At 51.0% G+C, this 27,658-nt stretch overlaps 1 protein-coding gene across 3 annotated transcripts; it reads right to left on the bottom strand.

The window, feature by feature from the left end:
- Nucleotides 1-63: 63 nt before the first annotated feature.
- HAGH (hydroxyacylglutathione hydrolase) lies at nucleotides 64-25,060 on the bottom strand. 3 transcript variants are annotated; one of them, XM_038762570.1, is made up of 9 exons: nucleotides 24,968-25,060; nucleotides 17,941-18,116; nucleotides 16,275-16,339; nucleotides 13,214-13,331; nucleotides 11,603-11,711; nucleotides 7,643-7,746; nucleotides 6,032-6,133; nucleotides 2,685-2,764; nucleotides 64-1,815 (listed from the first exon to the last, which is right to left on the bottom strand). In XM_038762570.1, the coding sequence occupies exons 1-9, from the start codon at nucleotides 25,035-25,037 to the stop codon at nucleotides 1,713-1,715; spliced, it is 927 nt and encodes a 308-aa protein (XP_038618498.1). In that variant the 5' UTR covers nucleotides 25,038-25,060; the 3' UTR covers nucleotides 64-1,712. The 3 variants fall into 3 exon arrangements, with proteins under 3 accessions (XP_038618498.1, XP_038618499.1, XP_038618500.1); XM_038762571.1 differs by having other exon boundaries at nucleotides 64-1,812; XM_038762572.1 differs by lacking the exon at nucleotides 24,968-25,060 and adding an exon at nucleotides 24,858-24,953.
- Nucleotides 25,061-27,658: the final 2,598 nt, after the last annotated feature.

Raw genomic sequence — 27,658 nt, 5'->3', positions numbered from 1 at the left:
AAAGGAAGGCCCCGGGCGCCCCGCTCCCCCGGTCAAGAGCTTTAAGAGGAAGCGAGGGGTGATCTCATCCGACTGAGAGGCCCCGCTGAACCCCACGTCCCCTATGGGGTGACAGCAAACCTCGCCGTCCCCCGGCCTCTTCCGGCCGACACGCTTCGCTCCTAAAAGTGGAACGCCGGCTCTCCGAGAGCCGACATCCCTCGGCGCGAGTCCCTCTTTGGCATCTGGACAGATTCCGGTTCCCTGGGACGAAACCTTCCTCTCGGACGTGATTGCCGAGAGGAGGTCTGGGGGGCGGGGGCCTCCTTACCCACCTTCCCCTCACAACAGGATGAGGCTCGAGGCCACCAGTCGGGCACACGCACACTTGTACGCAACCGCCCCCGGCCTTGCCGCCGCTCACTCGTGAGGGAGTTTGGGTGCCCACGAGGAGGGCTGCCCCCGCTGACTGTGGACGACGCGGTACCCGGGTGGTCTCCAGGGTCCGGTGGTCGCCCAAAGAGTCCTTGCCGCCCGCGGGCCCCTCAGTGGGCACCGCGGCCGGCCACTCTCCTCCATCCCTGCCACCTGCTGTCTCGGGTGGACGGAATTTCCAAAAAGCCCACGGGGACCTGCCCCAGAGCCAGAAACTCCCGACCCCGGGCCCGGGGGGAGGCAAGATCGACGCAGACGGCCGAGGACGGTGGGATCTGGGGGAATCTGTGCCCCCGGGCCCGTCTGCCCTCCCCGGAGCAGGACTCAGAGACGTTGAGGAGGAGGAAAATGCTGTTTGCTGGCCCTTTCCGCGGTGCCGGGTGAAACTGTGGGGACACCCCGGAGCGGGACCCCGGAAGACAGCATCCGCGTCCCCGCCTCACCCCCGGGCGCTCCCCAGGACGGGAGGGTGTGGGGGTGGTCCCGAGTGCCCGCCGGGCATTGGTTGGGTGACGGTAACTCCGTTCCGAGCTCCCAAAAGGGATCCAACTAAACCAAAGGTGGGCAAGGTCTGCGGCCTGGAAACGGTGCCTGTCTTGAGGGACTCAGGGGTGGGGCCCCATGGGGAAAGAGAGGGAGAAGAGAGGGAGAGCCATTGTAAGGGAGCAGGTTGGCGCTTAGTCCAGTGCTGTGCATACGGTGAGCGCTCAGTAAATAGCACGGATGGATGGATGGATGGATGGATTCAAGCGGTAGGCCAATCTTCTCAGCCCCCCGAGCCCCCTGAAAGGCAATCTTTGATTACGGCCCAGAAAAAACCAAAAAGCAGGCAAGCATTCAGCGGGGGTCGGGGGTTGGGGGGTGCCACCGCTCAAGCTTTTTTAGGCCGCCGATCCATCCAGCGCGTTTTAGCCTCCTCAGGCGGAGATTTCCCTGGCAGCGCCGCCTCTATGGGGGTCATGAAGAAGGTGAGCTCGGTCGTGTGGGTTTTGGGAGCCGGGACTCGTAGGAATAAATACTCTTTAAACTTCTTCATCTTAGAAACAGGCATCCTGGCAGAGGAGCAGAGGGCTTTGGGGATAATCTGGGGGCAGTTTGGTTTGCCTTGTTTTCTTTCTGTATATATATATATAAAGAAATAAAACACCAACCCCACGGAAGGGCTGCTGGCTCACCCAACTCCACAATGATGAAGGTAGCGCGGAAACGGGCGGGGGGTTGAATGCGACAATCACCAGATGCTAGGGGGGATTGGTGAGGGGGGCGGGGAGGAATCGGTTGTCGGCCTCAGAGGGTCTTCAGTCTTTGGGGACCTTGAAATGATCCTTCTCCTTGCGGAGGGCCCTCATGGCGGTCACGGGGTCAGTCTCCCCGGTGTGGCGCTGGATGCTCTTCTCTCTGCTGGGCGGAAGCGAGGAGGCGATCCGGGCCGTGCCCCCCGACCCCCCGGCAAGAAGCGGTTGAAGGACGGGCTCCCTCGGGGAGGGGCGGGGAGGGAGCTGAGCAAGGTCGGTGTCGTCCGAGGCTCTGGGTTCGACGCCGCTTTTCGGACGGGAGAAACTCCGGTCCCCTTCTGGGGGGGGGTTTCGCGGCTCCGGGGATCTCGGCGGCCCCCGGCCTGCGCTCCCCCACCTCCCGACTGTCTGCCCGTTGGCGGGGCCTCGTGGAAAGACCCTGCGCCTGGGAGTCGGAGGCCTGGGTTCTCGTCCCGGCCCGGCCGCTCGCCTGCCGTGGGCTTCACTTCTCTGGGCCTCAGTTTCCTCATCAGTAAGATGGGGATGGAATCTCTGCTCCCCCTCCCTCCCACGGAGGCTGGGAGCCCCTGTGGGACAGGGACTGGGTCCGATCTGCTTATCCTGTATTGAGCCCAGGGCTGAATACAGTGCTTGGCACATGGTACACACCAGGAAAAACAACAACGGACCCCTTTACGATGATTTCTCCCGGTGCCGGAGGCCTGGGCGGCGGGAGAATGGCACTTTCGAATCCTCTGCCCATACAGTCCTGGTCCCCAGGGCTCCTGGCGGGTGGCGTGGCGACCCCAGCACAACCCAGAAGTAGTTCTGAGGGAACTTCTCCTCACCCCCACGCCGGCCATGGCTGAGGGGTGACTTGACTTTCTGGGGTCCCTTCCCTTTCCGCAGCGGGGGGCTGCCCTGTGGTCGGGGGGAGGCGGAGGCAAGCCCTAGAGTCCTTGAGTCCCCCTGCTCTAACGGGAAGTGAAAGGAAGCAAAAAACCATCATCAGCACGAGCAAGGAGAGACACCCACCTCACTCTCATGAACGGATTGTACGTAAACTCCTCGGCCAGCGTGGACGGGATGGTGGGTTCGCCGATGCTGTATTTCTCCTACGACAGAACAACCACCACAACCTGAGTGGCACTCACTACGTGCTAAGCGCTGGGGGTAGCCCCAGAGTTATTCCTTCATGCATTCAATCGTATTTATTGAGCACTTGCTGTGGCAGAGCGCTGTACTGAGCGCTTGGGAGGGTACAATACAACAATAAGCAGGCATGTCCCTTGCCCACAGCGAGCTAATAATGAATAATTGTGGTCCTCGTTAAGCGCTTCCTATGTGCCAAGCGCTGTTCTAAACGCTGGGGTGGATACAAGTTAATCAGGTTGGACTCAGTCCCTGTCCCACGTGGGGCTCACCGCCTTAATCGCCCTTTTTCAGTTGAGGTGACTGAGGCCCAGAGACCTGAAGTGACTTGCCCGAGGTCACACTGCAGACGTGTGGCAGAGCCGGGATTAGAACCCAGGTCCTTCCAGGCCCGGGCTCTTTCCACTAAGCTACGCCAACCATCCCTGGCCTATCGATCCCACTGTTGGGTAGGGACCATCTCTATATGTTGCCATCTTGTACTTCCCAAGCGCTTAGTGCAGTGCTCTGCACACAGTAAGAGCTCAATAAATACGACTGATTGATTGATCGATCCACCTATCCATCAATCAGTGGTCTCGATCGGATGTCCACAGTGATGGACATACTGAGAGCTCACCTCCTCCAGGAGGCCTTCCCAGACTGAGCCCCCTTTTCCCTCTCCTCCTCCCTTTCCCCCCGGCCCTACCTCCTTCCCCTCCCCACAGCACTTGTATATATTTGTACAGATTTATTACTCTATTTATTTTACCTGTACATATTTCCTATTCTATTAATTTTGTTAATGATGTACTTCTAGCTTTATTTCTATTTATTCTGATGACTTGACACCTGTCCACATGTTTTGTTTTATTGTCTGTCTCCCCCTTCTAGACTGTGAGCCCGTCGTTGGGTAGGGACCGTCGTCTCTCTATGTTGCCGACTTGTATTTCCCAAGCGCTTAATACAGTGCTCTGCACCCAGGAAGCGCTCAATAAATACGATTGAATGAATGATGATGACGACGGTGATTATGATCATCATCATCATCATCAACTCCCTCACTAGACTGCGAGCTCCGGGAGGGCAGGGATCGTGTCTACCAACCCTTTTTTATTGGACTCTCCCGAGTGTACCTATTTACTATTTATTTTGTTAATGATGTGCTTCTAGCTTTATTTCTATTTCTTCTGATGACTTGACACCTGCCCTCATGTTTTGTTTTATTGTCTGTCTCCCCCTTCTAGACTGTGAGCCCGTCGTTGGGTAGGGACCGCCTCTCTATGTTGCCGACTTGGACTCCCCAGGCGCTTAGTCCAGTGCTCTGCACACAGTAAGCGCTCAATCGATACGACTGAATGGGTGAACGAATGAATGCGTGCCAACTCCACGCAGGAGAAATAGAGAAGCAGCGTGGCTCAGTGGAAAGAGCCCGGGCTTGGGAGTCAGAGGTCACGGGTTCAAACCCCGGCTCGCCACTTGTCAGCTGTGTGACTTTGGGCAAGTCACTTCACTTCTCTGGGCCTCAGTTACCTCTTCTGTAAAATGGGGATGAAGACTGAGCCCCAAGTGGGACAACCTGATCACCTTGTAACCTCCCCAGCGCTTAGAACAGTGCTTTGCACATAGTAAGTGCTTAATAAATGCCATTTTTTTAAAAAAAAAAACCTCTAGGGCTGTACAGGCCGAAAGCGCTCGATAACAACTATTGATTGATGGATTGACTGACCGAATGACAGCAGTCAAGGTCGGGCTGACGGAACTCCAGACTCCCCTTTTGCGAAACCGTCTGGGTCACCCGGTGGCCATCGGCCAAGCCGCCCCTCAGGCGAGGGGACGGGAGGTGACCCCGGCCGACCTCCGAAACCCGGCCTCGGGGGAGGGCTTCCACAGCCCCACCGTTGCTCTCATTCATTCATTCATTCATTCATTCATTCATTCATTCAATCGTATTTACTGAGCGCTTACTATGTGCGGAGCACAGTACTAAGCACTTGGGAAGTACAAGCTGGCCTTCCCAGACTGAGCCCCCTCCTTCCCCTCCGCCTTACCTCCTTCCCCTCCCCACAGCACCTGTATATATGTATGCACATATTTATTACTCTATTTTACTTGTACATATTTACTATTCTATTTATTTTATTTTGTTAAGATGTTTTGTTTCGTTGTCTGTCTCCCCCTTCTAGGCTGTGAGCCCGCTGTTGAGTCGGGACCGTCTCTAGATGTTGCCGACTTGGACTTCCCAAGCGCTTATTACAGTGCTCTGCACACAGTAAGCGCTCAATAAATACGACTGAATGAATGAATGAAAAGTTGGCAACATACAGAGACGGTCCCTACCCGACAACGGGCTCACAGTCTAGAAGGGGGAGACGGACAACAAAACAAAACATGTGGACGGGTGTCACATCATCAGAATAAATAGAAAGCTAGATGCACATCTGTCACCGGGAGCGCTTAGTACAGTGCCCCGCACACAGTAGGTGTTCAACAAATATGACTGATTGACTGAGCCATCTCTGGTGGGCCCACTGAACTTTTAACAAGACTGTCAGCTACTTGTGGTTCTACCAACTTTATGGTATTGGACTCCCCCCGGGCACACAGTAAGTGCTCATGGCAGAGTGGATAAAAGCCCAGATCCGGGAGTCGTGGGTTCTAATCCCGGCTCCGCCGCTTGTCAGCTGTGTGACCTTGGGTAAGTCACTTAGCTTCTCTGAGCCTCAGCTACCTCATCTGGAAAACGGGGATTGAGACCGTGAGCCCCACGTGGGACAGGGGCTGGGTCCAACCTGATTTACTTGTGTCCACCTCAGCGCCTAGGCCCCAGGTGGCTCAGTGGAAAGAGCCCGGGCTTTGGAGTCAGAGGCCGTGGGTTCAAATCCCGGCTCCGCCAACTGTCAGCTGCGGGACTATGGCCAAGTCGCTTCACTTCTCTGGGCCTCTCTGTAAAATGGGGATGAGACTGTGAGCCCCCTGAGGGACAACCTGATCACTTTGTAACCTCCCCAGTGCTTAGAACAGGGTTTTGCACATAGTAAGTGCTTAATAAATGCCATTACTATTATTATTATTAACAAATACCACAGTTAGCGTTATTATTAGTATTACAGACCAGAATCGTAGACGGGGGACACAGACCGGAACTATAAACAGGGGACACATCTGGGGAACAAGGACAGGGACCGTGGACGGGAGCCGGCCAAGCCCGGCGGCCGGAGAGTCAAGCACCACCCTCAGTCCCAGCTCACCTTCGCCCATGCCAACTTCTCCTGAATGGCAGAGTTGTTGGGTTCCACGTGGCGGGCAAACTTTAAGTTGTTGATGGTGTATTCGTGTCCGCAGTAGACCCTCTGTGGGGCAAGGGCGACACAAACACATTTCCTGTGAATCTCCGGCCCACCTTTCTGCCGCCCGAAAAACCCAGCTCTCCGATAAACGCTTCCCGATGGCATCTGCGGTATCTACCCAGCTGTTTGGTATAGTGCCTGGCACAAAGTAAGCACTTAATACCACAATTATTATCAATTCTCATAATTAAAAAAGGTGGGGGGGGGGGCCCTGGTGAGTGTCTGGAAATTGTCACTGTGAATTGATTAGGCGCTTACTATGGGCTGAGTACTGCGCTAAGCACTGCTAGACTGTGAGCCCGCTGTTGGGTAGGGACTGTCTCTATATGTTGCAAACTTGTACTTCCCAAGTGCTTAGTCCAGTGCTCTGCACACAGTAAGTGCTCAAAAATCAATCAATCAATCAATCGTATTTATTGAGTGCTTACTGTGAGCAGAGCACTGTACTAAGCGCTTGGGAAGTACAAGTTGGCAACATATAGAGACGGTCCCTACCCAACAGTGGGCTCACAGTCTAAAAGGGGGAGACACGGCACCTGTATATATGTTTGTATGTATTTCTTAGTCTAGTTATTTATTTTGTTTGTACATATTTATTCTATTTAATTAACTTTGTTAATATGTTTCGTTTTGTTGTCTGTCTCCCCCTTCTAGACTGTAAGTCCGCTGTCGGGTAGGGACCGTCTCTATATGTTGCCAACTTGGACTTCCCAAGCGCTTAGTCCAGTGCTCTGCACACAGTAAGCGCTCAATAAATACGATTGAATGAATGAATGAATAAATACGATTGAATTAATGAATGGAGCACACAGTAAGTGCTCAATAAATACGATTGAATGAATGAATGAATAAATACGATTGAATTAATGACTGGAGTGGATACCGGGGAATCAGACGGGGAACGGTCCCAGCCTGAAAGGGAGGGAGAACTGGTACCTCTTGCCCCTTTTACAGATGAGGAAATGGAGGCCCGAAGAGGTTAAGTGAGTTGCCCGAGCAGCAGGCCAGTGGCGGGGTTGGGATCAGAGCCCAGATCTCCTGACTCTCAGCTGTGTACTCAATCAATCAATCGTATTTATTGAGCGCTTACTGTGTGCAGAGCACTGTACTAAGTGCTTGGGAAGTACAAGTTGGCATCATATGGAGACGGTCCCTACCCAACAGCGGGCTCACAGTCTAAAAGGGGGAGACAGAGAACAAAACCAAACATACTAACAAAATAAAAATAAATAGAACAGATATGTACAAGTAAAATAAATAAATAAAATCTGTACTCCTTCTGCTAGGCCCCGCTGCCTTGCCGTCCTTATGCCGGGAGCTTGGGGGTCGCGGCCGGGGGAAGGGAAGGGGGGTGGTCGTGGCCGGGAGCGGTGGGCGTGGGCGTGAGGACCAGACAGGAGATTTGCTCGGCGCCTTTCCGGACAGTCTGAACCGACTTTGGAGACACCGTGAGGTAACCTCCTCGGCGGCCCCTTCGTAAAACGGCCGGAAAGAGGGAGAGAGCTGACGTACGGTTTCGGGGGGCAGGCGTCCCAGGACCTCCAGCAGGGCTCTGTACATCTCATCCGCGGTCCCTTCGAAGAATTTCCCACAGCCGGCCACAAACAAGGTATCGCCTGGAAGAGAGGCCTCGGTTTGATCGGTTTCTCCCCAGGCGCTTTCGCCTCGGCGGTCTCACCTTCCCTCACACCGTCCCCGGGAGCCAGGGAACGGCAGGGCTTCTCGATCCCCATTTAATAATAATAATAATGGCATTTATTAAGCGCTTACTATGTGCAAAGCATTGTTCTAAGCACTGGGGAGGTTACAAGGTGATCAGGTTGTCCCACGGGGGGCTCCCAGTCTTCATCCTCACTTTCCAGATGAGGGAACTGAGGCCCAGAGAAGTGAAGTGACTTGCCCAAAGTCGCACAGCTGACAACTGGCAGAGCCGGGATTTGAACCCATGACCTCTGACGCCAAAGCCCGGGCTCTTTCCGCTGCATTTCACAGAGGGGAGGAACTGAAGCCCAGAGGGGTCGCAGGACTGGCCCTAGGCCTTCCCCTAACTAAGCCCTCCTTTCCTCTTCTCCCACTCCCATCTACGTCTCCCTGACTTGCTCCCTTTATTTCCCCCCGACCCCAGCCTGGCAGCACTTATTTATTTCTATTAACGCCTTTAAGCTCGTCGTGGGCAGGGAATGCGTCTGTTCTACTGGACTCTCCTATGCGCTTAGTCCAGTGCTCTGCACACAGTAAGCGCTCGATAAATACGATGGACTGACTAGTGGCTCAGTGGAAAGAGCCCGGGCTTTGGAGTCAGAGGTCATGGGTTCAAATCCCGGCTCCACCAACTGTCAGCTGTGTGAGACAATTTGGGCGAGTCACTTCACTTCTCTAGGCCTCAGTTACCTCATCTGTGAAATGGGGATGAAGACTGTGAGCCCGCCGTGGGACAACCTGATCACCTTGTAACCTCCCCAGCGCTTAGAACAGTGCTGGGCACATAGTAAGCGCTTAACAGATACCAACATTATTATTATTATTATTATTATTCTGGTCTCTCAGCCCCAGGCTCTTTCCCCCAGTGCCCAGGGGGTGACTCATGGGTGCGGGTGGCTACACTGTCATTTATCATTTGTCATGTCATTTGTCATTTATCATTTATCAATTAGTAGGTGGGGGGAGAAGGGGAGGTCGGGGTCAGAAGCCCACACTCCTCAATCAGAGCTAGTTCTGGAGTCCTTTCCTGGTGCTGCGCGCTTGGGAGAGCCCACTTCAGTCTGGACTCAAGAACTGGCTAAGTGCCCTCACAAAAAAAGCGGGATTTCAGAGAATAGCCAAAGGAAGTTGAATGAATCTCCCTCTCACACACACACGCACACGTCCCCCCAAAAGTCTCTTCTCCCCCTTTAAAATAAAAAAAAATGGCAGTCTTGCGTATCAATGGCCATTTCCCCCATTTTTTTTTTTAGTGGCACTTACTATGTGCCAGGCACTCTACTAAGCGCTTGATATCGGCTGTGTGACCTTGGGCAAGTCACTCAATGCCTCTGGGCCTTAGTTTCCTCATCCCATAAAATGGGGATTCAATACTTATTCTCCCTCCTACTTAGACTGTGAGGCCCGTTCGTGGAGAAGCAGCGTGGCTCAGGGGAAAGAGCGCGGGCTTTGGAGTCAGAGGTCAGGGGTTCTAATCCCGGCTCCGCCGCTTGTCAGCTGTGTGACTTTGGGCAAGTCGCTTCACTTCTCTGGGCTTCAGTTCCCTCATCTGTAAAATGGGGATGAAGACGTTACCTCCCCAGCACTTAGAACGGTGCTTTGCACATAGTAAGTGCTTAATAAATGCCATCATTATTATTTATTTATACAAGCTAATCAAGTTGGACACGATCCCTGTCCCACAGGGGGATCGCAATCTTGAGTCCTCGTTTTACTCCTGAGGTAACCGAGTCACAGAGAACTGACGTGACCCGCCTGAGGTCACACAGCAGGTGAGTGGTGGAGCCGGGATTAGAACCCAGACCCTCCTGACACCCGGGCCCGTGCTCTAACTACTGAGCCACGCTGCTTCCCAATAAGTCGTCTAGTATACCCGGGTGGCGTCCCCTCTCAAAGTAGAGGTGGTTATTTCCGGAGCCGTGTGGAATTCAGTCTTTGGCCCGTCCTCGTTCCCTCTCCGTGTCCCGTGTGGGGTTATTTCATCAAGCGCTTCCTCTGATCCACGGTACTCAGGCAGCACTGTGAGGAGCAGTGTGCTAAGCACCCGGGAGAGTAGTGCGGTAGAGTTTGTAGACGGCATCCCTGCCCTCAAGGAGCTGCCAGTCCGGAGCGGGGAGAGAGAGGTGGACACTGAAACGCTTTTCGGCTACGCGGAAGAAGTGGGTTTGTATAGGAGCTGGGGCTTAAACAGGAGATGATGTGGGTCGGGCACAGGTGGTGGCAGCTGGCACAGACGTGACCCGTGAAGAGAAGGGAAATGGATCGGGCGGCGAGTCGGGGAGGAGATTTGATACCAATGGCTTTTCAATCTCCCCTCCCTCCGCGATAAATAATTCAAACCCCAACGGCCTCAAACCCCCTCGAACATTTCCACACTCCCCCGACTCGGACTTCTCTGGCTATTCCTGTCTGCCCTCTTGCCGGCTTGGGCCATTTAATACTAATAATAATGATGGCATTTACTAAGCCCTTACTATGTGCAAAGCACCGCTCTAAGCGCTGGGGAGGTTACCAGGTGATCCGGTTATCCCACGGGGGGCTCACAGTCTTAACCCCCATTTTACAGATGAGGGAACTGAGGCACAGGGAAGTGAAGTGGCTTGCCCGAAGTCTGCTACCCTCCCCCCGGCTTCTGACCCCTTGATGTGGCTACTCGCTATATCGGACTCTCCCAGGAGTTGACTGGCACCCGCGAGGCCGGATCACCCGATCGGACTGAACCGGGCGTGGATACGAGCAGATCGTTTTGGATACGGTCCCCATCCCGCATGGGGCTCACAGTCCCCAGTTTGCAGATGAGGAAGCTGAGGCACAGAGAAGTTGAGCGGCTCGCCCAAGGTCACACAGCAGACAAGTGGCGGAGCCGGGATTAGAACCCACAACCTTCCAACCCCCAGGGCCGGGCTCTATCTGCTATGTCGTTGCCGTCTTCTTCTGTCTCCTCTCCTAAGGCCTCTGCGCCCAGGGAGGGGCTTTATCAAAGCTATCGATCGATTGATCGACGGCTCCTGATGGCCACATCCTATCAGTGTGAGCGTGTAGTAGACATAAGACCCTCCCGGGAAAATTACGGTATTTGTCCAGCCCTTACTCTGTGCCAAGCACTGCACTAAGCGCCGGGGAAGATTCAAAAGCACCAGATCCCACACGGGGCTCACTGTCCAAATAGGAGGGAGAACGGGTACTGAATTCCCATTTTTGCCATCGAGGGAACCGAGGCACAGAGAAGTGGAGTGACGTGCCCGAGGCCACACAGCAGGTACGCTGGGGAGCCGGAACTGGAACCCAGGCGTCTTCGCCCCAGCCCACGCTGCTCCACTTTATATTAATATAGCTGTCATTTATTTATTTCTATACATGTCTGTCTCCCCCCATCTAGACTGTAGGCTCACTGTGGGCAGGGAATGTGTCTGTTTATTGTTCTGTCGTCCTCTCCTGTAGTAAGCGCTCAATAAATACGACCGAATGAGCTGAATGAATGAATGTCTGGGGTACTCTGGTTATCTCCACCCACCTCGGGTCCGGTCTCTGCTTTCCAGTTTGCCTCTGGGAATTTTCTTGAACTTCCCGGTGTCCTTCCTTGAAGAGAATCACCCTCCACTCCCACTCGCCGCTCATTAAGCTGCTCTGGTCTCTCTCTCGATCTCTCTCATTCATTCAATCGTATTTATTGAGCGCTTACAGAGTGCAGAGCACTGTACTACGCGCTTGGGAAGTACACCCCCCCCCCCCCCACACACACACAAGCACACGCGTGTGCTCCCCACTCACCGGTGAAAACGGCAGGTGGTTCTGAGCTGTCTGGCTTCCTCACCAGGTAACAGATGTGCCCGGAAGTGTGGCAGGGCGTGAACAGACACTTGACGTGCAGCGTGCCCACCTGAAACGGAGCACACCATCCATCGGCCTCCCCGAAGGAACCTGGGACCTCGGCTTTTTCCGGGGCCTCCTCTTCCTCCTCCTCATCCGCGGGTCCTTCTCTGGGGGCTCCTCGAGTCCCGAGGCCAGGACTCCTCCGAGGACTGGGGACTCTTCCGATGGACAGGTTATTTCTCATCCTCCCCGCCCCACCAAGTTCCTGCTCTGCTGGGGCCGGGGGAATCTGCCCAGAATTCCTCCTTTCTTCCATCCTGCCATCCATCCACCCGTCATTGGGATGTTTTGAGCGTCCCCTGCGAGCACAGCATTGGACACAGCACTCGGGAGACTCTGCTGATGGCAATGACGGCGGTAGTATCTGTTAAGCGCTCATTAGGTGCCAAGCACGGGCATACAAGCCTTCCGCAGTCCCGGGACAATAATCATCATTCTGGCGATGGCATTCCCGGGTCATTTCTGTCTCCCGGGCCCGCGCTCGACCCACCCAGCCACGCTGCTTCTCAATCAATCAATCAGTCGTATTTATTGAGCACTTACTGGGTGCAGGGCGCTGTACTAAGCTCTTGGGAAGTACAAGTTGGCAACATATAGAGACGGTCCCTACCCAACAGTGGGCTCACAGTCTAGAAGGGGGAGACAGAGAACAAAACAGAACATATTAACAAAATAAAATAAATAGAATAGAGATGTACAAGTAAAATAAGTAGAGTAACAAATATGTAAAAACATATATGCCCAAAGTCACAGAGCTGACAAATGGCAGAGCTGTTAGCTGTTCAGCACCAGGCACTGTACTAAGCGCAGAACGCAGGGAGGGCATCTACCAGTGCTCTCCCAGGTGTTTAGTCCAGCGCTCTGCACACAGTAAGCACTCTAAACATCGCACCGCCTGATTGACTGGGGAAATCGATCCCTCATTCAGTCAGTCATACTTATTGAGCGCTTACTGTGTGCAGAGCACCGTACTAAGCATTCGAGCCCTCCGTCCGTCAAGGGTATTTATTGAGCACTCACCGTGGGCAGAACACTGGGCTCGGCTCTCGGGAGAGTCCGACGCAACGGAGTTGGCGGTCACGTTCCCTGCCCACGAGGGGCTTCCAGTTTAGGGGGTGAGGGGTAGGGGTGGGAAAGGGGGTTTGGGGGGGGGTTCAGAGGTCCCTGCAGTTGGGACGGGCGGGAGGGAGGGTCTTTCTCCGGGGCAGAGACGCGGACGATCCTCGGAAGACCAGTCTCTCCGCCCTGAGCGAGCCGCTTCTCGCCTTCCGTTCCGTCACTCATTCATTCAGTCGTGTTTATCGAGCACTTCCTGTGTGCAGAGCGCTGTACCAAGCGCTTGGGAGAGTCCAACAGCGCAATCAACAGACGCGTTCCCTGCCCACAACGAGCTTACCGCCCCGAGGGGGAGACAGACGGCCAGCGCTTAGTACAGCGCCCGGCGCGTAGCAAGCACTTAACGGATCCCGTGTTTCTCGTGAATAGAAATAAATGATGTAACTGAATTACCTGGAACGTGGACAGGTGGGACACTTTCTGGGTGAGGGCCCCGACCCGGTCGTCTCCCCCGAACACTTTCAACCCGGGTTCCATCTTGACGAGCTTCTCGTTGCCTCCGGCGTGGTCCCTGGGGAGGGGGGCAGAGCAGATTTGTTCCGACGACGTGACACCCGTCCACGTGTTTCGTTTTGTCGTCTGTCTCGCCCTTCTAGCCTGTGAGCCCGTTGTCGGGTAGGGACCGTCTCTAGATGTTGCCGACTTGGACTTCCCAAGCGCTTAGTACAGAGCTCTGCACACAGTAAGCGCTCAATAAATACGACAATGAATGAATGAGTGAATTTCAGTCCTGTAAGCTCACTGCGGGCAGGGAATGTGTCCATTATACTGTTCTATTGTGCTCTCCCAATAATAGTAATTTTGGTATTTGTTAAGCGCTTACTATGTGCCAAGCACCGTTCTAAGCACTGGGGGGGATACAAAGTGGGGCTCAAAATCTTAATCCCCATTTTCCGGATGAGGTAAGTGAGGCCCAGAGAAGTGAAGTGACTTGCCCAAAGTCACCCAGCTGACCAGCGGCGGAGCTGGGATTTGAACCCACGACCTCTGACTCCCAAGCCCGGGCTTTTTCCACTGAGCCACGCTTAGCGTTGGGCTGACGGGCTCTGAGGGCCAGAGTTCTTCCCACAGGGGATCAACTTTGCCTCCGTTTCCCGGGAGCCGGGGCTCGGGGACAACGGGCCGGTGGCCGAGGTCACGGAGTAAATCAGTAACCCGGTTTGGAACGGGCCCCGGCATTCGGGGAGAAGGCAGGAACCAGAGCGAGGTGTACCCGCTGTGTGACCTCGGGCCAGGCGCTTACCCTCTCTGGACCGCCGTGTCCTCCGTCGACATTCAGTCTTATGTTTTGAGCCCTTACTGTGCGCGGAGCACTGGACTGAGTGCTTGGGAGAGCACAACACAACAATAATAGGTGATGCTCCCTTCCCACAACGAGCTCCCCCGGTCTAGAATGGGGGAGACGGACATCAATACAAATAATAATAATAATGATGGCATTTATTAAGCGCTTACTATGTGCGAAGCACTGTTCTAAGAGCTGGGGAGGTTACAAGGTGATCAGGTTGTCCCACGGGGGGTTCACAGTCCATCCCCAGGTTGCAGATGAGGTCCCTGAGGCCCAGAGAAGTCAAGTGGCTTGCCTGAAGTCCCACAGCTGACAACTGGCGGAGCCGGGATTTGAACCCATGACCTCTGACTCCAAAGCCCGGGCTCTTTCCACTCAGCCACGCTGCTTCTCATTACAAATCCATTAGATTACCGGGTCTACTGACTCAGTTGCGCTGGACTCTCTTGAGCGTTCAGTCCAGTGCTCAGCCCACAGGGAGAGCTCAATAAATAGCATGGATGGACTGGGTCTTAGAATGTCAGCCCCTCAGCGGTGGAGGGACGTGGGGCTGGCTCCCGTCTGATTTGTCTATAATTCTATTTATTTAATCAATATATTGATGCCTGTCTACTTGTTTTGTTTTGTTGTGTTGTCTGTCTCCCTGCTTCTAGACTGTGAGCCCTTCGGTTGGGTAGGGACCGTCTCTATTTGTTGCCGAGTTGTACTTTCCAAGTGCTCAGTCCAGTGCTCGGCACACAGGAAGCGCTCAATCAATCAATCAATCAATAGTATTTATTGAGCGCTTACTGTGTGTAGAGCACTGTACTAAGCGCTTGGGAAGTACAAGTTGGCAACATATAGAGACAGTCCCTACCCAACAGTGGGCTCACAGTCTAAAAGGGTCAATAAATACGATTGATTGAATGAATGAATGAATGAATGAATGACCCACTCTGGCGCGCCAACCACAAAATCGGTGCTGAGTGGAAGCCAAGGTGCTTGGGAAGCAACGTGGCCTAGTGGCAAGACTTGGGAGTCCGAGGACCTGGGTTCTAATCCCGGCTCCACCCCTTGTCTGCTGTGTGACCTCGGGCAAGTCACTTCGCTTCTCTGGGCCTCAGTGACCTCACCTGCAAAATGGGGAATAAGACTGTGAACCCCACGTGGGATAGGGACTGTGTCCAACCTGATGACCTCGTATCTACCCCTCAAATACCATAATTATGACTTATTATTCATTCATTCATTCAATCGCATTTATTGAGTGCTTACTGTGTGCAGAGCACTGTACTAAGCGCTTGGAAAGTACAAGTTGGCAACATATAGAGACGGTTCCTACCAACAGCGGGCTCACAGTCTAGAAGGGGGAGACAGACAACAAAACAAAACATATAAACCAAATAAAATAAATTATTACTAGTGAATACTATAGTTATCATACAAAGGAACCCCTCCCCACCAGTCCCAACCTTCCCGCGTCTGTATATTGGACTCTCCCAAGCGCTTAGTCCAGTGCTTTGCACACAGTAAGCGCTCAATAAATACGACTGGATAAATGAATAGAATCCCGGGAGGAATTCTCCTCTCCTTCTCCTCTCTACAGGAAGAGGCCACTTGTAAAACACTGAGGGTTGCATGCACCGGGGGAAGTGGAGGAGAAAGGTAGGAAAGTGTCGGCAGGGCAGAGACGGGCTCGCATTGGGGACGGAGAGTTTTTTCGCTGGAACGGGCCCGCTCCAAGGGAGAAGAAAGGAAGGGAGGACGAACAGATTTACTGAGGACCTGCCGCACGGAGCACTTGGGAGACCGCAACAGAAAGAAGATATCCAGTCTCAAGTGCTCTCTGTTTTTCCGCCAGCTCTCCTTATTGCTAGACTTAATTCTTACAGGTCCCCAGGTAATAGCCCCAGCCCTGATTGACCGTTCTGAAAAGCTGCCCAGAGTGGGGCAATTAGGCGAGTAAACACGGTCATTTGGGCTACACGGCATCTCCCTCGAATGGAATGGATAGACGCCTCGGGATGTGATCAGAAAAAGGTAGCACATTGCTGGGGTGTTTGAAAAGAGCCAAGGTCAAACTTGTTGATAAAGATAAAAACCTTTGAAAGTATACACACACACACGCACATACATACAAATATGCATATATACATGCCTGTGAACATACAAAGAAAAAAGGTTTACCAGTGGTGATGCGTCGTAAGGACCGTGGTCAGTTTCACTCCATATTTTTTCACTGTTTCCAAAACCTTCAATCAAACATAGGGAAATCTATCAATCAGGGAAGCAGCACGGTGCAACCGATAGAGCACGGTCCTGGGATTCGGAAGGTCACGGATTCTAATCCCATCTCCGCCACTTAATAATAATAATGGCATTTATTGAGCGCTTACTATGTGCAAGGCACTGTTCTAAGCGCTGGGGAGGTTACAAGGTGATCAGGTTGTCCCACGGGGGGCTCCCGGTCTTCATCCCCATTTGACAGATGAGGGAACTGAGGCCCAGAGAAGTGAAGTGACTCGTCCAAGTCACGCAGCTGACAATTGGCAGAGCTGGGAGTCGAACTCATGACCTCTAATAATAATAATAATAATAATAATAATAATAATGATGATAATGACGGTGTTTGTTAAGTGCTTACTATGTGCTACACTGTTCAAAGCACTGGGGAGGTTACAAGGTGATCAGGTTGTCCCATGGGGGCTCACAGTTTTTTTTTAATCCCCATTTTACAGATGAGGTAACTGAGCCCAGAGAAGTGAAGTGACTTGCCCAAAGTCACGCAGCTGACAATTGGCAGAGCTGGGATTTGAACTCATGACCTCTGACTCCAAAGCCTGTGCTCTTTCCACTGAGCCACGCTGCTTCTCTGCTTGTCTGCTGTGTGACCTTGGGCAAATCACATTAGCTTCTCTGTGCCGCAGTTACCTCACATCTGTAAAATGGGGATTAAGACTGAGAGCCACATGAGGGCATATGTCCGATCCGATTTGAGGGTATCCGCCCCAGCACCGTGCCTGGTATACGTGCTTGACAAATACCATACAAAAAAATCAGTGGTATTTATTGAGTGCCTCCTGTGTGCAGGGCGCTGTCCGGAGCACTCGGTGAAGCATGCCAGTGGTAGAGGATACGATCCCCGCCCTAGGTTACTGCTAACAGCTAATCAATCTATCAATCAGGGGTATTTGTTGAGCGCTTACTGGGTGCAGAGCACTGGGCTAAGCGCTTGGGAAAGTACGCTACCAAAGAGTCAGTAGACCCGTTCCCTGGCCCCCAAGGGGCTTCCGGGCTGGAGAAGCAGCATGGCTCAGTGGAAAGAGCCCGGGCTTGGGAGTCGGAGGTCACGGGTTCTAATTCCGGCTTCGCCACTTGTCAGCTGTGTGACTTTGGGCAAGTCACTTCACTTCCCTGTGCCTCCGTTCCCTCCTCTGTAAAAGGGGGATGAAGATGGTGAGCCCCATGTGGGACAACCTGTTGACCTTGTATTCCCCCCCGCCAGCACTTAGAACACATAGTAAGCGCTAAACAAATAATGATAATAATAACGGGATATTTATTTATTTATTTTATTTGTACATATCTATTCTATTTATTTTATTTTGTTAGTATGTTTGGTTTTGTTCTCTGTCTCCCCCTTTTAGACTGTGAGCCCACTGTTGGGTAGGGACTGTCTCTATATGTTGCCAATTTGTACTTCCCAAGCGCTTAGTACAGTGCTCTGCACATAGTAAGCGCTCAATAAGTACGATTGATGATGATGATGATGATGATAGGGTCAGGAACCAGGCCTCCCGAAGGCCACGCCTGGAAGCCGAGCCCTTCTCCGCGGGGAGGGGGGCCGCGTCACCTTCTGGGGCTGCACGGGGTCCACGATGGCGGCTTCCTTGGTCTCCTCGTCGATGATGAGGTACATGTAGTTGTCCGTCAGCGCGGGCAGCAGAACCACCTCCATGGTGGCTGGCTCCACTGTTGTGCTCTTCCTCAACTCGGGGTGCTGGGAAACGGAGCCCAGAAGGGCCGATCCTGGGGAGCCGAACCAAGGGTCAACGGGCGTCCAAGACTCCTTCTGCCCTCCTCCCCCCGGACCGGACATTCGTTCATCCAGTCACTCGTCTTTATGGACTGTGGGCACAGCGCTGTATGAAGCGCTTGGGAAGGACAAATCGGCAACATGTAATAATGATGGCGTTGCTTAGGCACTTACTATGGGCACTGTTCTAAGCGCTGGGGGGACACAAGGTGATCAAGTTGTCCCATGTGGGACTCACAGTCTGAATCCCCATTTTCCAGATGAGGGAACCGAGGCCTGGAGGATAATAATGATGGCATTCATTAAGCGCTTACTATGTGCAAAGCACGGTTCTAAGCGCTGGAAGTGAAGTGACTTGCCCACAGTCACACAGCGGATGATGATGATGGGGGCAGGATTAGAACCCAGCTCCTCTGTCTCCCAGGACTGAGCTCTTTCCACTAGGCCATGCTCCTCCTTCCTGATTCAGTCAGCGCTTCCTTGCCTCTGACGGATCGGGCAAAGTCCGTGTTTTTAACGGTTTGGACCATGCTCTACGAGTTTTTTCCTCTGTTACTCAAGTTGGCCTTTTTTTGACTCATAAACCCAGGGGCCCGGCTTCTCTAGACCGTGAGCCCGCTGTTGGGTAGTGACCGTCTCTCTATGTTGCCAACTTGGACTTCCCAAGCGCTTAGTCCAGTGCTCTGCACACAGTAAGCGCTCAATAAATACGATTGAATGAATGAATGTGCTACGAATTTTCTCCTCTGGTACTCAGGTTTGCCTTTCTTTGACTCATAAACCCAGGGGCTCTTAATAAATGCCGTCATTATTATCATCATTAACAAAATAAATAAATATGTACAAGTAAAATAGGGTGATAAATCTGTACAAACATATATACAGGTGCTGTGGGGAGGGGAAGGAGGGAGGGCGGGGGGGATGGGGAGGAGGACAGTGTCAATCCCCATTTTCCAGATGAGGTAACTGAGGCCCAGAGAAGTGAAGTGACTCGCCCAAGGTCACAGAGCAGACAGGTGTGGAGGTGGAATTAGAACCCATGACCTTCTGACTCTCAAGCCTGTGCTTTATCCACCGGGCCATGCTGCTTCCCTGGGTGACCTTGGGCAAGATGCTTCGCTTCTCTGGGCCTCAGAGAGCTCATCTGGAAAATGGGGATCAGTACCCGTTTACCCCTCCTACTTAGGCAGAAGCAGCGTGGCTCAGTGGAAAGAGCCCGGGCTTTGCAGTCAGAGGTCATGGGTTCAAATCCCGCCTCCGCCAATTGCCAGCTGTGTGACTCTGGGCAAGTCACTTCACTTCTCTCGGCCTTAACGACCTCATCTGTCAAATGGGGATGAAGACTGTGAGCCCCCCGTGGGACAACCTGGTCACCTTGTAACCTCCCTAGTGCTTAGAAAAGTGCTTTGCACACAGTAAGCGCTTAATAAATGCCATCATTATTATTATTATTATAATCTTGTAACCTCCCCAGTGCTTAGAAAAGTGCTTTGCACATAGTAAGCACTTAATAAATGCCATTATTATTATTATTATAATCTTGTAACCTCCCCAGTGCTCAGAAAAATGCTCTGCACATAGTAAGCCCTTAATGCCATCATTATTATTATTATTCTTATAATCTTGTAACATCCCCAGTGCTCAGAAAAATGCTTTGCACATAGTAAGCGCTTAATAAATGCCATCATTATTATGATTATTATAATCTTCCACCTACCCCAGTGCTTAGAATCGTGCTTTACCCATACTAAGCACTTTACTAATATCACTATAGTAATAAGGAAGGAGAGACCATTTTGGAGGGTTTCCCCATTTCAGACAGACCCGAGCTACAAAGAAAAACACTTAAGCGGCCTTTTGGTATTCCAGGAATAGAGAGGCCTGTTCAACATCAAAAATACCAGTTTGCTTTAAGCGGCCTCTCGGATTTTCTCTAAAGAGAAACGCCACCTCCCATCCTGCCGGCAGTGGGAAACGCCTTCCTTCTCTCAACCAATCAACGGTATTTATTGGAAGCTTTCGGTGTGCAGGGCACTGTACTAAGCGCTAGTACCCGAGCAGCGCTCACCCGAATGGCAAGCGGTCAGAGAAAGGGGCACATCTGTATTTCCTCGGGCACAGGGGACAAGCGTGCGGGGATCCTCTCTCTGTGACACTCACTCCACAGATTCAAACTCAACGTTGGCGGCGTCCTCTTTGGCCCTAATCACGACTCCTCATAAACCCTTCATCCGTCCCCTCTTGGCATCCTTTCTCCCAAGCGTTTTTTCTCTTCAGTCAGCGCCTCCTTAAAATGCTTTACAGGACACCCAGGGAGCTTTTTTTGGGCCACCATGGGCTACTTGACAGTGAAATATAACCCGGGTTAATGAAATCCAACGCAAAGCCCCGGCTTTGTTTCTCTGCTGCCACCCATTTCTCTACCGGGTTGAATTCTTCACCCCCATCCCCTCCCCACTTGAAAACAACAAAAACAAAAAAACAAAACCCAATAGCGAGGCGGGGGATGTTTGAAAAAGGTTTGGCCTTTCCACCTTGAATGCCCTCCTGTTTACTAATATATCATCTATTCCAATTTGGATGCATTACTCTTAGACGATCTGGTTTCCGTTCGCTCAATTCGAGTGGCTTATCAACGCCACCACCCGCGTCTGGATTTTTTACCTTTCGATAATGCTCTCCAGACGCCTTATAAAATAAGTTTTCAGGGAGCGCGAGGCACTTGCATGATTCCCTCTCCTTTCTTCCTCTAAGCTGTAAATTATTTCTGTGTAGGCCTTCCCATTTAGATTGGGAGCTTTTCGAGGGGAGGGGTCCTATTAACTTACTCACGTGTACTTGCTCAATTGCTTAGTCCGGTGCTCTGCACACAGCGGGCTCTCAAAACAAACTTTTGATTGGCAGGGCCTAGAAAATGGGTATCGCCTGCATTTATGTATGTATCGTTAAATGATATTATTATTAATGACATTTATTTCTATTAATGTCTGTATCCCCCGCTAGACTGTAAGCTCGTTATGGGCAGTGAAGGTGTCTGCTCATTCTGTCGTATTGTACACTCCCAAAGTAAGCCTTCAATAAATACTGTCTGCTCATTCCAAATGCTGCACAAAGTCTTCGATAAATACCACTGATTGATTGATTTTTTTTAATGGCATTTGTTAAGTGCTTACTATGTGCCAGGCATTGTTTCAAGTGCTGCGGTAGATACGAATATATCAGGTCGGACGGGGGGTTCCCAGTCTTAGTGCAGATGAGGGAACTGAGGCACAGAGAAGTGACATGCCCAAGGTCATACAGCAGAGAAGGGACAGAGGCAGGACTAGAACTCAGGTCCTTCTGACTCCCGAGCCCGAGCTCTATCCACCAGCCCACACTGCCTCTCTACTATGTGGGGAAACTGAGACTTGAGGTGCCCCTATCAGAGCTTCAGCTTCTGATGTTTTTTACCAGAATAGATGCAGCCTATTCATTCATTCAGTCAGTCATTTATTAAGTGCTTACTGTGTGCAAAGCACTGTACTAAGCGCTGTGGGAAAGTACAATACAACAATAACAACAACAATACAGTGCTCTGCACACAGTAAGCGCTCAATAAATACGATTGAATTGAATGAAACAGTGACATTCCCCGCCGACACTGAATTCACAGACTTAGCAGAGGGAGCCCCTCAGAAGGCTCCTGGCATTCCTGCTCCTGGCCCAGCTCCTACTTTAATAACGAGGAGAGCGTTTTATTAATAATTACTATAATTATGGTATTTATTAAGTGCTCACTATGTGCCGGGAACTGTACTAAGCACCTTCTAGACCCTCTCCATCCCCCCCCTCCGCCTTACCTCCTTCCCTTCCCCACAGCACCTGTATATATGTATATATGTTTGAACGTATTTATTACTCTATTTATTTATTTATTTTACTTGTACATATCTATTGTATTTATTTTATTTTGTTAATATGCTTTGTTTTGTTCTCTGTCTCCCCCTTCTAGACTGTGAGCCCACTGTTGGGTAGGGACCCTCTCTATATGTTGCCAACTTGTACTTCTCAAGTGCTTAGTACAGTGCTCTGCACACAGTAAGTGCTCAATAAATACAATTGATTGATTGATTAGTACAGTGCTCTGCTCACAGTAAGCGCTCAATAAATACGATTGATTGGTTGATTGATTCTAGACTGTGAGCCCGCTGTTGGGTGGGGACCGTCTCTTTATGTTGTCAACTTGTACTTCCCAAGCGCTTAGGAGGGTGCTCTGCACACGGTAAGCGCTCAATAAATACGACTGAATGAAGTGGATACGGACAAATCGGATTGGACACGGTCCCCGTCCCACGTGGGGCTCACGGTCTCGGTCCCCATTTCCCAGACGAGGGGCCTGAGGCCCAGAGAAGTGAAGTGACTGGCCCCAGGTCACACAGCAGACAAGCGGCGGGGCTGGGAGAAGCAGCGTGGCTCAGTGGCAAGAGCCCGGGCTTTGGAGTCAGAGGTCACGGGTTCAAATCCCGGCTCCGCCAACTGTCAGCTAGGTGACTTTGGGCAAGTCGCCTCACTTCTCTGGGCCTCAGGCCCCTCATCTGTAAAATGGGGATAAAGACTGTGAGCCCCCCATGGGACAACCTGATCACCTTGTATCCCCCCAGCGCTTAGAACAGGGCTTTGCACATAGTAAGCGCTTAACAAATACCATTTAAAAAAAAACAAAAAACAAAAAATAAAAAACCCCAGGCCCCGGCTGTAGCCACTAGGCCGTGATGGCGATGAAAGTTGGGTGGGACGCACTGCTGGCCTCCGCCCCACGCTGCGAGCCAGCCCGGGCAAGCCGGATGATGACTCTCCCCTGCCACCCATCAAAGCCTTATTAAAGGCCCACCTCCTCCAAGAAGCCTTCCCTGACTAGGCCCTCCTTTCCTCTTCTCCCACGCCCTTCTGCGTCACCCTGATTTGCTCCCTTTATCCATCCCCCCTCCCAGCCCCACACCGCTTATGTCCCTACCTGTCATTTATTTATTGGTATTAATGTCAATCAATCAATCGTATTTGTTGAGCGCTTACTGTGTGCACAGCACTGTACTAAGCGCTTGGGAAGTACAAGTTGGCAACATATAGAGACAGTCCCTACCCAACAGTGGGCTCACAGTCTAAAAATGTCTGTCTCCCCTCTTAGACTGTAAGCTCGCGGTGGGCAGGGAATGGTGTCCGTTCCATCGGACTCTCCCAAAAGTTAAATCCAGTGCTCTGCACACAGTAAGCACTCAATAAATACAACTGAATGAATGAAGAAGAAGAATAGTGATGATGGTATTTGTTAAGCGCTTACTATGTGCCAAGCACTGGTTTAAACTCTGGGGAGGTTACAGGGTGATCAGGTTGTCCCCCGTGGGGCTCACAGTCTTCATCCCCATTTTCCAGATGAGGGAACTGAGGCCCAGAGAAGTGAAGTGACTTGCCAAAAGTCACAGAGCAGACAGTTGGCGGAGCCGGGATTTGAACCCATGACCTCTGACTCCAAGCCCGAGCTCTTTCCACTGAACCACGCTGCTTCATTTTCCAGATGGGGTCACTGAGACCCAGAGAATAATAATAATAATAACAGTGCTTGGCACATAGTAAGCATTTAAAAAATACCATCATTATTATTATCATTCTCTGGGCCTCAGTTCCCTCATCTGGAAAATGGGGATGAAGAGTGTGAGCCCCACACGGGACAACTTGACAACTTGATGACCCTGCCCAGAGCTTAGAACAGTGCTTGGCACCTAGTAAGCACTTAACAAATACCACCATTATTATTATTATTATTATTCTCTGAGCCTCAGTTCCCTCATCTGGAAAATGGGGATGAAGACTGTGAGCCCCACGGGGGACAACCTGATCACCGCTCAGAACAGTGCTTGGCACATAGTAAACGCTTAATAAATGCCATTATTATTCTTCTCTGGGCCTCAGTTCCCTCACCTGTCAAATGGGGATGAAGAGTGTGAGCCGCACGGGGGACAACCTGATCACCGCTCAGAGCAGTGCTTGGCACATAGTAAGCGCTTAATAAATGCCATTTTTATTCTTCTCTGGGCCTCAGTTTCCTCATCTAGAGAATGGGGATGAAGACTGTGAGCCCCATGGGGGACAACCTGATCGCCGCTCAGAACAGTGCTTGGCACATAGTAAGCGCTTAATAAATGCCATTACTATTATTCTCTGGGCCTCAGTTTCCTCATCTGGAAAATGGGGATGAAGACGGTGAGCCCCACGGGGGACAACCTGATCACTGCTTAGAACAGTGCTTGGCACATAGTAAGCGCTTAATAAATGCCATCATTATTATTCTTCTCTGGGCCTCAGTTCCCTCACCTGTCAAATGGGGATGAAAAGTGTGAGCCCCATGGGGGACAACCTGATCACCTCTTAAAACAGTGCTTGGCACATAGTAAGCGCTTAATAAATGCCATCATTATTCTTCTTCTCTGGGCCTCAGTTCCCTCACCTGTCAAATGGGGATGAAGACTGCCACGGGGGACAACCTGATCACCGCTCAGAACAGTGCTGGGCACATAGTAAGCGCTTAATAAATGCCATCATTATTCTTCTTCTCTGGGCCTCAGTTCCCTCACCTGTCAAATGGGGATGAAGAGTGTGAGCCCCACAGGGGAAAATCTGATATCTCCCCCAGCGCTTAGCACCTAGTGAGCGCTTACCAAACGCCCCCATTCATTCAGTCGTATTTATTGAGCGCTTACTGTGTGCAGGGCACCGGACTAAGCGCTTGGGAAGCAGAACGATGGTTGAGGGGGAGGCCCGAGGGGCCGTTTCCGGTTCGGTTTCCGTTTCCGGTTCGGATGGCACCTACCGGTCCGGCGGGCGGCTCCCAGCGCCGCGGAGAGGCTGAGGCGGCCCAGGCGTCCGCAGGCCGCCACCATCCCGGGCCGCTGACGGACGGGGCCGGGGGGCGCGGCCCGCCGCCAATCAGCGCCGCCCCTCGGCCCACGCGCCGGCCCGCGGCCAATCGGCGCCGCCCCCGGCCCGCGGCCAATCGGCGCCGCCCCCGGCCCGCGACCAATCGGCGCCGCCCGCGGCCCACGCGCCGGCCCGCCGCCAATCAGCGCCGCCCCCGGCCCACGCGCCCTCCGCCGCGGCCAATCAGCGCCGCCGCGCCGGTGCCCTCACGCGGCCTGGCGCTCGGGCCCGACGACAGCGGTAATCATTCATTCATTCACTCAATCGCCTTTCGTTCGTTCATTCATTCAATCGTATTGATTGAGCGCTTACTGTGTGCAGAGCACTCGACTAAGCGCTTGGGAAGGACAAGTTGGCAACACATAGAGACGGTCCCTACCCGACAGCGGGCTCACAGTTTAGAAGGAATAATAATAATAATGGCATTTGTTAAGCGCTTACTATAATAATAATAATAATAATTATAATGACATTTGTTAAGCGCTTACTATAATAATAATAATAATAATGGCATTTATTAAGCGCTTACTAGACTGTGAGCCCACTGTTGTTTAGAAGGAATAATAATAATAGTAATGGCATTTGTTAAGCGCTTACTATAATAATAATAATAATAATAATGGCATTTGTTAAGCGCTTACTAGACTGTGAGCCCACTGTTGTTTAGAAGGAATAATAATAATAATAATAATGGCATTTGTTAAGCGCTTACTATAATAATAATAATATTAATAATAATGACATTTGTTAAGTGCTTACTATAATAATAATAATAATGGCATTTATTAAGCGCTTACTAGACTGTGAGCCCACTGTTGTTTAGAAGGAATAATAATAATAATAATGGCATTTATTAAGCGCTTACTAGACTGTGAGCCCACTGTTGTTTAGAAGGAATAATAATAATAATAATGGCATTTGTTAAGCGCTTACTAGACTGTGAGCCCACTGTTGTTTAGAAGGAATAATAATAATAATAATGGCATTTGTTAAGCGCTTACTATAATAATAATAATAATAATGACATTTGTTAAGCGCTTACTATAATAATAATAATAATAATAATAATGGCATTTATTAAGCGCTTACTAGACTGTGAGCCCACTGTTGTTTAGAAGGAAGAATAATAATAATAATGGCATTTGTTAAGCGCTTACTATAATAATAATAATAATAATGACATTTGTTAAGCGCTTACTATAATAATAATAATAATAATAATGGCATTTATTAAGCGCTTACTAGACTGTGAGCCCACTGTTGTTTAGAAGGAATAATAATAATAATAATGGCATTTGTTAAGCGCTACTAGACTGTGAGCCCACTGTTGTTTAGAAGGAATAATAATAATAATAATGGCATTTGTTAAGTGCTTACTATAATAATAATAATAATAATAATGACATTTGTTAAGCGCTTACTATAATAATAATAATAATGGCATTTATTAAGCGCTTACTAGACTGTGAGCCCACTGTTGTTTAGAAGGAAGAATAATAATAATAATGGCACTTATTAAGCACTTACTAGACTGTGAGCCCACTGTTGTTTAGAAGGAATAATAATAATAATAATGGCATTTGTTAAGCGCTTACTATAATAATAATAATAATAATAATAATAATGACATTTGTTAAGCACTTACTATAATAATAATAATAATAATGGCATTTATTAAGCGGTTACTAGACTGTGAGCCCACTGTTGTTTAGAAGGAATAATAATAATAATAATGGCATTTGTTAAGCGCTTACTATAATAATAATAATAATGGCATTTGTTAAGCACTTACTATAATAATAATAATAATAATGATGGCATTTGTTAAGCGCTTACTAGACTGTGAGCCCACTGTTGGGTAGGGGCCGTCTCTATGTGTTGCCAATTTGTACTTCCCAAGCGCTTAGTACAGTGCTCTGCACACAGTAAGCGCTCAGTAAATATGAGTGATTGATTGACTGCAAAGGACTGTTCTAAGCGCTGGGGGGGGCTACAAGGTGATCAGGCTGTCCCCCGTGGGGCCCATTTTACAGATGAGGTGACTGAGGCTCAGAGAAGTGAAGTGACTTGCCCAAGGTCACACAGCGGACATGTGGTGGAGGCGGGATTTGAACCCATGACCTCTGACTCCCAAGCCCGGGCTCTTTCCACCGAGCCACGCTGCTTCCCATGTACCATGGTCAACTTGACATAATAATAATAATAATAATGATGATGATGGGATTTGTTAAGCGCTTACTATGTGCAAAGCACTGATCGCCGGGGACGTTCAGTACGAGTGTCGGGCCCAAGGCCTGGCCTGGACCCCGGCTAAGCGTTTCGCCCCCTCGTCGCGCCCCACCTTGTCGGCTACGTGCCGTCCGTCCTGCCCCTGGACGAGGGCGACCTCGTCCTCACCGGGACCCCCGCCGGAGTGATGCCCTCCCCTGCCCCTGCAGAAATAAAGGGAAGTTGCAGATTGTAAACTACTTGTGGGCCAGGATTGTGTCTTCAACCCTCACTGCCCCGCACCCCAGCGCTTAACGCAGTGTTCTGCACCCCACCTTTGCTCAATCAATCAATCAATCAATCGTATTTATTGAGC

The sequence above is a fragment of the Tachyglossus aculeatus genome, chromosome 21 (genome assembly GCF_015852505.1).
Source record: "Tachyglossus aculeatus isolate mTacAcu1 chromosome 21, mTacAcu1.pri, whole genome shotgun sequence".
In the NCBI taxonomy this organism is placed as follows: Eukaryota; Metazoa; Chordata; class Mammalia; order Monotremata; family Tachyglossidae; genus Tachyglossus; species Tachyglossus aculeatus.
Note: the sequence above shows the minus strand (reverse complement) of the source record. Positions and strands in the feature narration are given on the sequence as shown.

Excerpts from the sequence above, each read along its gene's own strand:
- HAGH (XM_038762570.1), bottom strand. The coding sequence starts at position 25,037 with ATGGTGGCGGCCTGCGGACGCCTGGGCCGCCTCAGCCTCTCCGCGGCG. Across the intron at positions 16,340-17,940 it reads ACCCCGTGCAGCCCCAGAAG|GTTTTGGAAACAGTGAAAAA; the intron begins GTGACGCGGCCC and ends GTTTGATTGAAG. Across the intron at positions 1,816-2,684 it reads AATCCGTTCATGAGAGTGAG|CAGAGAGAAGAGCATCCAGC; the intron begins GTGGGTGTCTCT and ends GCTTCCGCCCAG.